The 15,452-nt window shown below is 37.4% G+C and overlaps 1 protein-coding gene across 1 annotated transcript in view; it reads left to right on the top strand.

The window, feature by feature from the left end:
• Positions 1–15,452, top strand: part of CLOCK (clock circadian regulator) — a 152,090-nt gene that overhangs the window by 93,650 nt on the left and 42,988 nt on the right. Inside the window, exons 12-16 of the mRNA XM_054728943.1 lie at positions 2,515–2,635; positions 6,332–6,445; positions 6,585–6,703; positions 8,652–8,734; positions 8,941–9,047. Of these exons, the coding sequence (XP_054584918.1) occupies positions 2,515–2,635; positions 6,332–6,445; positions 6,585–6,703; positions 8,652–8,734; positions 8,941–9,047 (544 nt within the window). The remainder of the gene's footprint in view (positions 1–2,514; positions 2,636–6,331; positions 6,446–6,584; positions 6,704–8,651; positions 8,735–8,940; positions 9,048–15,452) is intronic.

The following is a 15,452-nucleotide window of genomic DNA, read 5'->3' on the forward strand; positions in this document are numbered from 1 at the left end:
TATTAACCCACCCGTTGTATTCACCAGACCTTGCTCCTTCAGATTAGCACTTGTTCTGATTGATGGCACATGCACTTTTTGAGCAGCACTTCAAAACGTACGAAGAAGTGGAAAATTGGGTCTCTGAATGGTTTGCCTCAAAACAAGGAAAGTTCTATTGGGATGGTATCCACAGATTACCTAAAAGATGGGGGAAATGTGTAGCTAGCGATGGACATTACTTTGAAAAAGCACTTTTGATGTTTCTCTTGAAATTATTGTGTTTTCTTTGATTACAAAATCCGCATTCTTAGCCAATACACCTAGTAACTTCTGTTCTAGAGGCTTTTCAGACTTTCAGAAAAAAAACCTTGTAAAAATGCAGATATATTTTTAGTGTGGTTATCTGTAAGCCTTTATCAAATAACTCCTTAATCTAGAATCATGTATTATACTAGTAACTGGTATATGCAATGCACAACTTTAATGTGTCTTAATTTGAAGGGAGGAGGAAAATATATAAGAGATAGGGGGCTTTTATTTACTTAATAGAGGCTCAGTGCACGAATTTGTGCACCAGTGGGGGTTCCTTGGTCCAGTCTGTAGGATCGGGCTGAAACCAGCTCTCCGACATCCCCTGAGGGTCCCAGATTGCAAGAGGGCACAGGCCAGGCCGAGGGACTCCACAGGTGCACCATCGGGGCTGGGGAGAGATATGGGAGGGCTGTAGGGCATATCCGGCCCATTTTGCTCAGTCCCAATTGGCCCAACCCCAGCAGCAAGCTAACCTATTGGTCGGAGCGTTTGCCCCCTGGTGGTCAGTGCACGTCATAGCGACTGGTCGACTGTCTGCCCCCTGGTGGTCAGTACACATCATAGAAAGTGGTTGAGTGGCCTTAGCATATCATTAGTATATTACGCTTTGATTGGTTGAACGGCCAACAGGTCGACTGGACATTTAGCATATTAGGCTTTTATTATATAGGATGGGCAGCAGGCAGTAAGACATAGACATTAAAATACAATTAACAGAAATTTTTTATGGGAAATGAATGATAAGAGTAATAAGTAGTGAAGAAATTTTGTTTACTCTGAATTATGGTGTTAAGAGAATACTTTTTTGAAGGAAATAATTTGAACTCGTCTTTTGAAAGGTGGAAGATACAAATATGTGGAGGAAGAGAGGAAGGCTATTCCAATTTATAGAGCAGACTTTGAGGGCTAGAGAAAAGAATGTGAATGTATGGCTTTTACGGAGGGTACAGTAAAAGCACTTCCCACCTTCCCAGTGGCTCTCTTGTGTTGTGAGGGTTTTTGTTTTTAAACCATGAAGTTCTTTCTTCAAACAAAATCTTTACAATGTTTAAAATATAAACCCAAATAAAAGTGGAACTGCTTTTGTGAATACAGAGGCAAAGGAGCCTTAGCACTGCCTTCACAGCTCCTTTTCACCCTTAACATAGCTCCACAGTCCTTGAGACACCCCTTCAGTATCTCCAGGATTCCACAGAGCAGTTTGAAAATATGGAGAAACCAAGTAAAATAGTTTGGATTTGGTAGAAAATGTGAAGTCACTGATTCGTTTTGTTGTCAGTGGTTCTTAGGATAGGAACTGTCTTATTCGTATTTGATTCCCGTAGCCATGGCACATTGTAGGCAACCTGTTTGTCAAATTACATTTGATTAATGAATCATTATTAAAGCCATATTTGACCAAGGATTATAATGTTTGACATATTACTTGCTTTCGGGGAGGAGGGTTAGCTAACAGCAGGGCTTTTTGACAATGGGAACAGGATGGATGGCTGGAAAAGATGAAGTAAAAAGGAAAAAACACATTAGACAATAGAAATGACACCAAAGTCAAATCTCCTCTTTGCTTAGCCTGTGGCTAGTCCTTTGGTCCTTGTTGTAGTAAATACCACCATAAATTACCAGAGGTTTGGGTATACCGTAGGGCTGTGTCTTGTAGCCAAAGATTTTCCTAATCAACTTTCTTAGTTCTGTTATATTTTAAATGTTCAAATTTGTTGAAACTCACCTTCGCAAATCATTTATCAGACTTTTCAAGATCATATCGATCATGGATCTGATGAAGACACAGAGACATGGAGGTCATGTTATCGTCTTCCACTTTTCTTTATTTTGTTTTTAAATTATTATTATTTTTTTATTTCAGAGAGCAAGGGAGAGGGAGAGAGTGAGAGAAACATCAATGATGAGAGAGAATCATTGATCAGCTACTTCTTGCACACCCAACACGGGGGATTGAACCTGCAACCTGGGCATGTGCCCTGCCTGGGAATAGAACCCTGACCTCCTGGTTCATAGGTCGACGCTCAACCACTGAGCCATACCAGCCAGGCTTCTCTTGTTCTTTATGTTGTGCTCTGTAACTTGATGTTTGTTAGTTTCTACAAATAATCAGAAGTTAATCATATGTTCACCTGATGTTTTAAAAGTTATTATATCCTTTTAAAATACATGTCTCTTGAATCACTAAAGTTATTTTATTTTATTGAATTTTTTTTTCAGTCTGATCTTGTGGATCAAAGTATATTTAATTTCATCCCAGAGGGGGAACATTCAGAGATTTATAAAATACTATCTACCCATCTGCTGGAAAGTGACTCATTAACCCCGGAATATTTAAAATGTAAGTAGTAGCTGTTAAGGAAAAAGCTAAATATATTTGGTCATGTTATACTTTGCTTTTGTAACAAACACAGACATGTTTGACTAAACACATAGCATCATTTCACAAACCTTATTAGATCACTTTTAAATTTTAAAAAAATGTATATAATACGGAATTAAGACTGTATTTTAAAGTCTGAACTCTATTCTAGAATATATTGGGAAATCCCATCTTTTTTGTTATAATAGTTATGTCATAAAACTGTATTTTACACAAAAATGGAACTTTGGAATATGTTTTTATTTTTATATAAAATCTTATGTATTGAGAAAATTAAATATTCTCATTTTCACTATAATCAACCAGTTGGACAACAATAACTTCTGTATTTTTAAGAAATAGTAACTAAAGAAAATTGTTTGCTTTACTAATTAAAAAATCATTTATTGGATATATGTTACATGCCAGGCACTTGTGCAATATCAGAGAAGTGCCAAGAACAGTGAAAAATAGTTCCTGTTTTTGAAAACTAAAAATATTATGGTATAATCAGACATTTCTTCTAGGTTCATTGGCAAATTAATTTGACCAGAATACCTCATTTTCTTCACTAAATTTTTCTCTATGTAAAATCTGAGATGATCACAAGACTATATTTGGTTATTAGTTATTAAATATTTTTTTAAATCACTTTTTTCATTTTTCAGTTTTGACTTTTCTGGTCATACTGATATTAACCTTTTGCACTCGGATGTCGAGTGTGACTAGACACGATTAGCATTAGAATAAAGGAATCGAGAAAAAAGCAAGCGAGTGCAAAGGGTTAATTTGGACATTTCTGTTAATTCTGATATTATTAATCATTTGAAAAGTTCTTAGTATTTTGAACTCCCAAATTCTATAGAAAACTAACAGTCCAAGAATTGAGATATACATACACACACACACACATACATATGTGTAAGTATGTATGAATGTATATCTTTGATGTGAATGAGTGGCCTGTCAGAAAGAGATGAGATGAACTAGAGACCAGGAGAGTCCATTTGAAGCCTATTTATAATTATTTAAAAATTAAGTTCTTATGACATTACCAATAGACCACTCTAGTTTTTCACCTAGGAGAAAGATTTGTGCTAGATATAATGATGTAGATTAGTTAGTTATATGCCTATAAATAGTATTTGAAGTCATGGATTGAATTGTATTGCTTGAGATGAGTATATAGAGCAAGGAGAGAAGAATTAGAAAGGTAGAATCCTGTGACCTAGAAGCTGACAAAGAAAGGGTCACTATAGAGGCCTTCATAAGGGCAGAGTTGGTAGGAGAACTGAATGAAAGCCTCTGGCAGAAAGACAGACATTAGGCTTCTGCATCTAAGATTGGAGGGTGGATGGCAACAATATGTTTAGATAGAGAAAAGCCTTAATTAAAAGACTTACTGACCCCCTAGTTAAACAATCGATATACAAAAAGTTATTTTCCAAGAAAAAAGTGTTTTATGCCAGAAGATTAAACATGATTTAAAACAAGAAAATTTAGCATTCTGCAAGTAGGTCATTTGAGCCTTAATGAACGTGAGGGGGTACCAGTGGTGTTATTTGTATCTAGAAAAGGAAATGGGGCCTAATCTTTAATTCAAACTCGCTTGATTTTTATTTTTTTATGTAGTGCGGACCCGGAAAAAAGGTGGATTTTTGGTTTGGACAAAATCTCAGGTGGAAAATTTTTAAAAGGATTAGACTGGAGGTAAAAATAAAAACTACAGAATACTAGCAATAGAAGTAAGGATGGAGAAGAAAGCCTGTATGTGAGTGTTGAGTAGATAAACTCAATGGGACTTGGTGTTAGGCAGGAGACCAAGCGGCTAAGGTTCATCCGTGGAGGTTTTAGGAAGAAGGTGGTTAGATCTTGAACCTGTTATGGTAGATAATGAAGTCATTCATGATAATAACAGAAGAATGTGAGTTTGATGCTGTGAACGAAGAAGGCATTACTAGTCCTTGAATGCTGAAATAATAACTGTGAAAGTAACATTAGTTAACAGTAGTAGGGAAAGTTAAATCCTAGTGGCAAGAGTATGGAGGCATATAGGATACATTTTTGTAGTTACCTAGATGATTTGCATCTATACTAAGTTGGTGGTATTGGATGCTCATTTGGAAAAATAACTTATGAGAGCTTTTTTGATGAAATAAATAGCAGGTCTTAGTGACAGACTAGTTTGAGGGCTTGTGGAAGAGGAGAGACCAAATTGATACCATTTCTATCTTGGGAAATAGGGGCACATAAGACAGAGGGGAAGGATAGCTGGCTTAGGAAGAGAGAGGGATAAATTCACTTTGAAATATTTTTAGTTTGAGTTATTGATGGGACAATCGAGTAGAAATGTCCTGAAAGCACATAGTGACCTAAGACTTCGTCTTATACAAAATGTTAGAGTTGGGGAGAGAGAGAGATTTAGGAGTAATTAAGTTGACTAAATGCAGATAAATTTATAAAGGATAATAGTAGATCAAGATCAAAAAATGTTTGTAGAAGACTGATTAGAAGAAATATAGAAATATTCAATAAGGGAGGAAGGTAAAGTTTCAGTCTGTGGGAATGAAATGTGAGTTTTAAGAAGAGGTGGTAATAATGAGGAAAGCCCATTGAAGTTAACAGTACAGTAGTATTCCCTTATTTTCCATATAAGGCCCACAAAATCATTTGGTCTGGCCCAGCCAGGGCATTAGGGGTGAGTTATTTAAATGTTTGAACAAATATAGCAGGCGAATTTTAAGTTGGGAATTTTGTATGGCCTTGCGAATGATGTTATAAATATTCAAATGGTTATTGGCAGAAAAAAAGGTTTCTCACCCCTGCTATCAAGGTTATAAGGATGAAAGCCACAATGCATAAAGTTAAGGTAAATGAATATGTGTATGGAACTTAAAGCACATAATGAAAAGGAAGGCAATTTCTATGATGCTATAAAGAGTAGCATGGCCCTAGCTGGTTTGGCTTAGTGGATAGAGTGTCGGCCTGTGGACTGAAGGGTCCCAGGTTCAATTCTGGTCAAGGGCACATGCCCAGGTTGCAGGCTTGATCCCCGGTGGGGAGCGTGCAAGAGGCAGCCAATCAGTGATTCTCTCTCATCACTGATGTTTCTATCTCTCTATCCCTCTCCCTTCCTCTCTGAAATAAATAAATAAATAAATAATAATAATAATAATAAATAAATAAATATTTTAAAAAGGGTAGTATGAAAAACCTTTTGTTTGTCTGAGATGGGGAGACCTAAGCAGATTTACAAGTAGACACAAATGACTCGAAGAGAAGGTGTGGATGCTAAAGGAATGAATAAAGGTGTGGCCCTGGTCCTAAAGAACATAGGAAAGACTGTTCACAGTAGACATAGAAGCATTAACTTTAAAATGGGAAGCAAAACTGTTATTTGAAATTAGAGTGAAGAATGAGTAGGAAGGACAGATAAAAATGGGGAAATATGGAGTTGCTTATATCAGAAGATCAGTTTTCTCTATTAAGGATAGATCATCTATTTTCTGTGTTAAGATCATCTCCTATAGGTATTCTACTTTTTATGGACTAAATAAAAATGTAATTGAGGACTGTTGTTAGGGATAATATTGTAAGCTTATACAACTTTTATATTCTTTTCATGTAATATATCACTCATGCTAAATCACAAATATATTTTTTCTCCCACTTCAGCAAAAAATCAGTTAGAATTCTGTTGTCATATGCTTCGAGGAACAATAGACCCAAAAGAGCCATCTACCTATGAATATGTGAAATTTATAGGAAATTTCAAATCTTTAAACAGTGGTGAGTTAAAATGCTTTTCTTACAATGTATTTTAATCTGGTATTGTTTCAAGCTCTCACAAACATAGATATTTGAACATCAATAATAACTTGATTTTACTAGGGTAAGTGATGATATATATATGTCTTTATTGTTTTAGTATCCACTTCAGCACACAATGGTTTTGAAGGAACTATACAACGCACACACAGACCTTCTTATGAAGATAGAGTTTGTTTTGTAGCTACTGTCAGATTAGCTACACCTCAGTTCATCAAGGTATGTTTTGAATTTTATTTCCTAAAGAGGATTTGTATTCATATTTTGCCGAATAGTCTTTATGTAATTTTTTTTTTTGCTGTTTCTAGAATAACTGAAACTTTCTACAAATATTAAAGGCAGTGATGGCCATGAGTTTTGAAATATACATCATCATAATACTGTACTTTTTAAGCACATAATGAGTTATCAAGGTACTCATTAAATTTAGAATTCATTTTGAAACATATATCCTTTGCAGATATACAGTTATACTGTATATCACTGGTGTCCTGCTTTTGTGCAAAATTTTTTTAAGATTTTTTTTTGTGTAGTTCACAACTACATTAAAGAAGAAAGGCCAAGATTGTTTTTGAAATTTTCTTTAGAAATATACAAGTGGCTTTTTACTGCATGCAATTTATCTTTTCAATTTTAAAATTTAATTAAAGAATATATTTTTAGCCCTAACCGGTTTGTCTCAGTGGATAGAGCGTCAGCCTGTGGACTCAAGGGTCCTAGGTTCGATTCTGGTCAAGGGCATGTACCTTGGTTGCGGGCACATACCCAGTAGGGAGTGTGCAGGAGGCAGCTGATCGATGCTTCTCTCTCATCGATGTTTCTGATTCTCTATCCCTCTCCCTTCCTCTCTGTAAAAAATCAATAAATATATTTTAAAATAAAGTTAAAAAAAAAAGAATGTATTTTTATTGTTCGGACCTCACAAGCAGATGATTAGTAGAGAAGTGGAAGGTGAAGTAATTCAGCCACTAAAAGAAAGAGGCTGAAAGTAAACCAGGCTAAAATTTTAAATTTAGGAAGATGCCATATTGTAGGACAGGTACTGAATTAGCAATTAGAAGATCTTAAACAGTTTTGCTCTTCTTGTTTTGATCTTAGGAAATTATAGCAGTGGAAAATATTTAGTTCTTCTTACATACTGTATACTTTATGTGCATTATCTAATTTAATTCTTATAACAACCCTTTAAGGTAGATGCTAGTGTGATCCCCATTTTATATATAAGGAAACAGGCTTAAGGAACTTATTTGCCCAAAGTTGAAGTTATTAAGTGGTAGAAATGAGATTGACTCTAATTCTTTTTCTCTCAAAGCCCAAACTCTTTAATCATTGCATTGTGCTATAGAAGGTCATTCAAGGACACAGAGGCAGGTTAGAATACATTGTTGAATATGGATAGAGTCTAGGGTTATTGTGTGTGGAAGGAGTAGGGATGTTGGGAGATGATAGAAAATAATCAAAGGCCAGAACTGAAATATGTTTCTTTTTTTTATCTCTCCATGCTGAAGAGTTTAAACTTTATCCTAATAGAATGAGGAATCATTAAGGTTTTAAGCAGGAAAGTTATATGATCATATTTGAGTATTAGTAAGGTAATTATAAATTATAGCCAGAATAGAAGATGGGTTGAAGAACCCAGAGAGTTGTTTGGGGAGACACTATGGCAATAATGTGAACCAGTGTGATGAGGGCCTAGAGTCTAAACTAAGACACTGAAGATGGATGGGATCAAATCGATTTTTTTAAAGGTAGAAGGTGAATTTGAAAGAATTTAGTAGTAGGCATTTAGATTAAAAGGTGACGATATAGAAAATTGTTTTAACTGGATATGAGGAATAAGAGCAAAACTGTTCATTTTAGGAAATACTGAGATTGTGATGTGTGGGGACATCCACACAGAAATATGGCACTGTAGTCAGGAGAAAGGTCTGAATTCAGAATTAGGGTTTATAGGCATGTGAGTGAATGGAGAAACGTGTAGAGTAAGAAGTACTCCTCTAGAAGCCTGCATTTGTTTATTGCCATATTCTTTAGTACTAGAAAATTAAAATGTGTTAAAAAATTGTTAGAAAAGTTGTCTAATAATGACTTTTATGGCTAACAATATTTAGGATTCTTCAAAAGGCAGAAAAGTATTTCTGAATTGTAATTATTAATTTATTTATAGGAAATGTGCACTGTTGAAGAACCCAATGAAGAGTTTACATCTAGACATAGTTTAGAATGGAAATTTCTATTTCTAGATCACAGGTAACTTCATTTTTAAATTTTATAAAAAGGGAACAGTCATATAATTGTTTAAATTAATGGATTTCCAAAATAAACTTTTTCTAATTTGGATGATCAAGTTCATTATCTATTTTTTCAAATATATAAAGGTTCCCTTAAAATTGATTTTTAGTTGGAATAGTCCTCATTATGGAAAAAGTTATAATATTGCTTTATATGTAATTTAGGGCACCACCCATAATAGGATATTTGCCATTTGAAGTTCTGGGAACATCAGGCTATGATTACTATCATGTGGATGACCTAGAAAATTTGGCAAAATGTCATGAACACTGTAAGTAGACTTTAATCGTTCTGGTGATAATAATAAGTGTTTTTAATCATATAAGTAACTATTGTATTAATAGAAGGTGGTAAAATACAGACATATAAACATTTTTGTATTTTTGAAATATAACTAATCCAATAGGGATAATAGATCAAGTTTAAATTAAATTTGTTCCTATTTACATATTTCAGTTTGTAATAGTAAGCACAGTTTTATAAAATGATGTCTAATAAACCTTGTTCTGAAGTATATACATGCTATATCTGGAGTAAGAGAAGTAGATTCCTTTGAAAATTGAAATAGTATGTCAAAATATTAGAACACTAAATCATAAATTTTGACTTATAGGCATATAAATATACCCAGGAGGTAGGTACACATCTAAAGATTCTTTCAGAAAGTTCATAGTGAATGCTTAATGTTACTTGTCATTATTGTTATTAACAGCAAAAGCATTATCACTGTGCCCTGCACCATGCTAAACAATTTATTCATCACCACATTTCTAGAAAGTAGTTTCTACTATTATCTAGGAATAAACAGGCACAGCAAGGCCAAATAATTTGCCCACAATCTGGTACCTCATTGGTGGTAGCAACAGGATTACAATCTAGACCTATCCCTGGATCACATGCTATTTATACTTTGTTTCAGAGGTTTGTTTCAATGATAAGTTTTTTTTGCTTTCCTTATCCTCTTCTCCAAACCCTACCATCTTGGATATCCTCTAAAACTTAAATTAGATATTTAAGATACTTTCATGATGTCTTAGGCAGGTCTAATAAACGTCTCTGTGTGAAAATTAAGCATGTTTTATGATAACAACTACATGGAAGATTTTTAGGGTAAAGTAATTTCATCACAAAACATTATTCACTTCAAGCGATATGGGCACTCAACTCATGATAACGTAAACCAAAAAAATAGATATTGATGCTTGACCAGCACTTCCTAAGGTTTGGTCCATTGAATGCCAGTCCATTCAAAATGGATTTTATGGTCAAGGAAGTCTAGGAAATCCTTCATAATCAATCCTCCCCCTTCCCCGAATCTTAACATACATTAACATACTTAAGGTTTTAAGAAGATTAAACCTATTTAACAAAGTTTCTCAAATTAATTTAACCATAAAACCCCCTCTTTTTTTGTTTACTATCCTACCTAATAAAATGGTAATTCCGCTACACCCACGATTGGGCCAGCAGGAGGTGCAGGGGGCGGGACTCGGGGTGGCCGGGGTAGCCGATTGGGCCAGCAGGACGCTGAGCTTGCGTCGCCAGCAGCGGCAAGAGCTCAGCGTCTGCGCCATGGCTGTGCTGCGGTCAGAAGGGGCATCTGGGCCAGCGAGCTCACGTCCTGCCGCGGACCATCGAAAGCGGGGGAGCTGGGTGCCTGTCAGCTCCGGCACCAGGCCTTTCAGAAGGCTCCACCGAGCCAGAGGCTTCTGAAAGGCCTTGTGCACCAGCGGACAGGCACCCAGCTCCCCTGCGATCGAAAGCGAAAGCGTGGGAGCTGGGTGCCTGTATGCTCCGGCACCAGGCCTTTCGAAAGGCCTGGTGCACCAGCAGACAGGCACCCAGCTCCCCCGCGATCGAAAGCGAAAGCGTGTAGGGGACCTTACACGTGCATGATTCAATCATGCACTGGGCCTCTAGTCTGTTATAAGGCTGTAGAATTTAAAATTTAGGGAAATACTCTCCAAACAAAAGATATAAACAGACTACAAATAAAGGGATGAAAAGATATTTCATGCAAATGGAAATGAAAAAAAGCAATACTTATATCGGACAAAATAGAATTTAAAGCAAAGTCTATAGTAAGAGACTAAGAAGGACACTACATATGATAAAGGGAGCAGTCCAACAAGAGGATGGAATCCTTGTGAACATTTATGCACAAAACATAGGAACACCTAAATATGTAAAGTTAATCTTGATGGACATAAAGGGAGAGATCAACAACAATACAATCATAGTAGGGGACTTTAACACCCCATTGACATCAATGGATAGATCTTCCAGACAGAAAACCAACAAGGAAACAGCAGGTGGATTTCTTTTTTTTCCTGTCACCATAGATCAGATGGATCTTAATTGATATCTTCAGAGCATTTCACCCCAAAGCCACAGAGTATACATTCTTTTCAAGTGCCCATGGAAAAGGTGCCAGGATAGACCACATGTTAGGACACAAAACAGGTTTCCATAAATTTAAGAAGATTGAAATCATATCAAGCATCTTCTTTGACTGTAATGGTATGAAATTAGAAATCAGTCACAAGAAAAGAACTGAGAAACACACGAAGACATGGAAGCTAAATAATATGTTACTAAACAATGAATGGGTTAACAAATAGGATCAAGAAAAAAAATTTAAAAATATCTTAAAAAAAACAAAAATGAGAGCACAACAACCTAAAATCTATGGGACACAGCAAAAGCAGCCCTAAGAGGGAATTCCATAGCATTACAGATCTATCTCAAGAAACAAGAAAAATCTCAAACAAAAGAAACTAGAAAAAGAACAACTAGCAAAGCCCAAACTGAGTAGAAGGAAGGAAATAATAAATCAGGGCACAAATACATAAAATAGAGTCTAAAAAAAAAAAAAGTATAAAAGATCAATGAAATCAAGAGCTGGTTCTTTGAAAAGATAAACAAGATTGACAAACTTCAGCCAGGCTCATCAAGTAAAAAAGAGAGAGGACCAAAATAAGATCAGAAATGAAAGAGAAGTATACTGATACCAAAAAAATGCAGAGGAATGTAAGAAAATATTATGAGTAATTGTATGCTAACAAATTCAACAACCTGGATGAAATGGATAAATTCCTAGAAACATAGTCTTCCAAAATGGAATCAGGAAGAACCAGAAAATCTGAAGAGACAGATTACAACTAGTGAAGTTGAAGCAATAATAATAATAATAATAATAATAATAATAATAAATCCTAATACATAAAAAGCCAGGGGCCGTCACGACCTAAACTATCAGACAGACGACCAAACAGCAGGCTGTGTGGGATGACCAGGCCGGCAGGGCGGTTAGTGAGGGATGGCCAAATGACTGAATAGGAGGCTGTGTGGGGCAACCAGGCTGGCAAGGGGGTTAGTGATGGATGACCAAATGACTGAACAGGCTGCATGGGGTGACCAGGCCAGCAGGGGGGACAATTGGGGGCGACCAGGCCGGTGGGGGGGCAGTTGGGGGCTACCAGGCTGGCAGGGGGGCAGTTGGGGGCTACCAGGCCAGCGGGGGGGGGGGCAGTTAGGGGCAACCAGGCAGGCAGAAGGGGGCAGTTGGGGGCAACCAGGCTGGCAGAGGGGGGCAGTTGGGGGCGATCATGCCGGCAGGCAGAGGTGGTTAGGGGGGTGATCAGGCTGACAGGGGGGGCAGTTAGGGGCGATCATGCCGGCAGGCAGAGGTGGTTAGGGGGGTGATCAGGCTGGCAGGGGGGCAGTTAGGGGCGATCAGGCAGGCAGGCAGGTGAGCAGTTAGGAGCCAGTGGTCCTGGATTGTGAGAGGGGTGTCCGACTGCCCCCATGGGGTCCCGGATTGGAGAGGGTACAAGCTGGGCTGAGGGAACCCCCCATCCCGTGCATGAATTTTGTGCATCGGGCCTCTAGTTATCAAAAGTCCTGGACTAGGTGGTTTTATAGGTTATTTTTACCAAACATTCTAAGAACTAACTCCTTTCCTTCTCAAACCATTCCAGAGAATTCTAGATGAGGAAAGACTCCCAAGCTCATTGTAAGAGGCCAACATTATCCTAACTTCAAAACCAGATAAAGACACTACAAAGAAGAAAAATTATAGGTCAATTCCCTGATGAACATAGATGCTAAAATCCTCGACAAAATATTAGCAAACTGGATTTAGCAATACATTGAAAAGATCATGCACCATTAAGTGGGATTTATTTTGGGGATGTAGGTTGGTACAAATATCTGCAAATCAATAAATGTTATACACCACATAAAAAAATGAAGGATAAAAACTACATGATCATATCAATAGATGGAAAAAAAAGTCATTTTATGAAATCCAGCACCCATTTTTTATTTTTTTTAAATATCTTTATTGGTTTCAGAGAGGAAAGGAGAGGGGAGAGAGAGAGAGAAACATCAATGATGAGAGAGAATCATTGATTGGCTGCCTACTGCATGCCCCTTACTGGGCATGTGCCCTTGACTGGAATCAAACCTGGGACCCTTCAGTCCCCAGGCTGACACTCTTACCTACTGAGCAAAAACGGCTAGAGTCCATTTTTTATTTAAAAACTCAGCAAAGAGGGAGTAGAGGGAACATCTCAACGTAATAAAGGCCACATATGACAAACCCACATCCAACATCATGCCCAGTGGGAAAAACTACAAGTATTTCCTTTAAGATCAGGAATAAGGGATGTCCACTTTCATTACTCTTATTTAACACTAGAGGCCCGGTGCATGAAATTCGTGCACTGGGGGGGTGTCCCTCAGCCCAGTCTGCACCCTCTCCAATCTGGGACTCCTCAGAGGATGTCCGACTGCCATTGGGCCTAAACTGACAGTTGGACATCCCTCTCACAATCCGGGATTGCTGGGTCCTAACTGCTCGCCTGCCTGCCTGCCTGCCTGCCTGCCTGCCTGATTGCCCCTAATCACTTCTACCTGACAGCCTGATCACCCTTAACCACTCCTCTACCAGCCTGATTAATGCCTAACTGCTCCCCTGCCAGCCTGATCACCCCCAACTGCCCTAACCTGCCAGCTCGATGGCCCACAACTGCCCTCCCCTGCTGGCCCGATCACTCACAACTGCCCTCCTCTGCCAGCCCGATTGCCCACAACTTTCCTCCCCTGCTGGCCCGATTGCCCACAACTGCCTTCCCCTGCCAGCCCTTTTGCCCCCAACTGCCCTCCCCTGCTGGCCATTGCCCCCAACTGCCCTCCCCTGCTGGCCATTGCCCCCAACTGCCCTCCCTTGCTGGCCACCTTGTGGCAGCCATCTTGTGATGACGTGAGGGCGAGACAACACTTAGGCTTTTATTAATATAGATAGTACTAGAAGTCTTAGCCACAGCAATCAGACAAGAAGAAGAAAAAAGGCATCCAAATTGGAAAGGAATAAATAAAACTGTCACCAGATGATATGATACTGTCATATACAGAACCCTAAAGTAGATTCCACACACAAAAATTAACTAGAACTAATAAGTGAATTTAATAAAGAAGCATGATATAAAATAAATATCCAGAAATCAGTTGAATTGCTATACACCAATACTGAACTATCAGAAAGAGAAACTAAGAAAACAATCCCATTCACAGTTGCTTTAAAAAAAATGCCTAGGAATAAATTTAATGGAGGTAAGAGACCTGTACTTGGAAAATTATGACACTGAAGAAAGAAATTGAAGAAGACACAAATAAGTGGAAGCATATGTCATCCTTTTCAAAGAAAGAATTATCATCATTAAAATGTCCATACAACCGAAAGCAATCTATAGATTCAATGTAATTCTTATCAATATACTAATGGTATATTTCACAGAACTAGAAAAATATTCCAAAAATGTATGTGGAGCAACAAAAGACCCTGGATAGCCACAGCAATCTTGAGAAAGAAGAATGAAGTTGGAGGAATCATGGTGCCTAGTACCAAACTATACTACAAGGCCATAGCAATCAAAACAGCATGATGCTAACATAAAAACAGACATATAGATTAATGGTACAGAATAGAGGACCCAGAAATAAACCCACACTTTTATACTCAATATTTGACAAAGGAGGCAAAAACATATCAGGAACTAAAGATAGTCTATTCCATAGTTGCTGTTGGGAAAATTGGACAGATACATGCAAAAAGATGAAACTAGACCATTTTCTTACACTGTGCACAAGAATAAACTCAAAATGGGTTAAAGACTTGTAAATGTTAGACTCAAAACCATGAAAATCCTAAAAAAACACACATAAGCAGTAAAATTTTGGACATTTCTCATAGCAGTATTTTTTTTATATATCTCCTCGGGCAAAGGAAACAAGAAAAAATAAACAAATGGGAATACATCAAACTAAAATGTTTTTGCACAAAGGAAACCATCAACTAAATGAAAAGACAACTCACTGAGAACATATTTGCCAGTGACTCATGTGATAAGGGGTAAATATCCAAAATTTATAAAGAACTTATAAAACTCAACACCAAAAAAGACAATCCAGTTTAAAATATGGGCAAAGGACATGAATGGACACTTCTCAAAAGAGGACATACAGATGGCCAATAGACATATGAAAAGATCATCAGAGAAATGTAAATTAAAACCACACACTGTCAGAATGGCTATCATCAACAAATCAGCAAACAAGTTTTGGTGAGAATGTGGAGAAAAGGGAACCCTTGTGCACTGTTGGTGGGAATGCA

This window comes from Eptesicus fuscus, chromosome 2 (assembly GCF_027574615.1).
Source record: "Eptesicus fuscus isolate TK198812 chromosome 2, DD_ASM_mEF_20220401, whole genome shotgun sequence".
NCBI classification, from domain to species: Eukaryota; Metazoa; Chordata; class Mammalia; order Chiroptera; family Vespertilionidae; genus Eptesicus; species Eptesicus fuscus.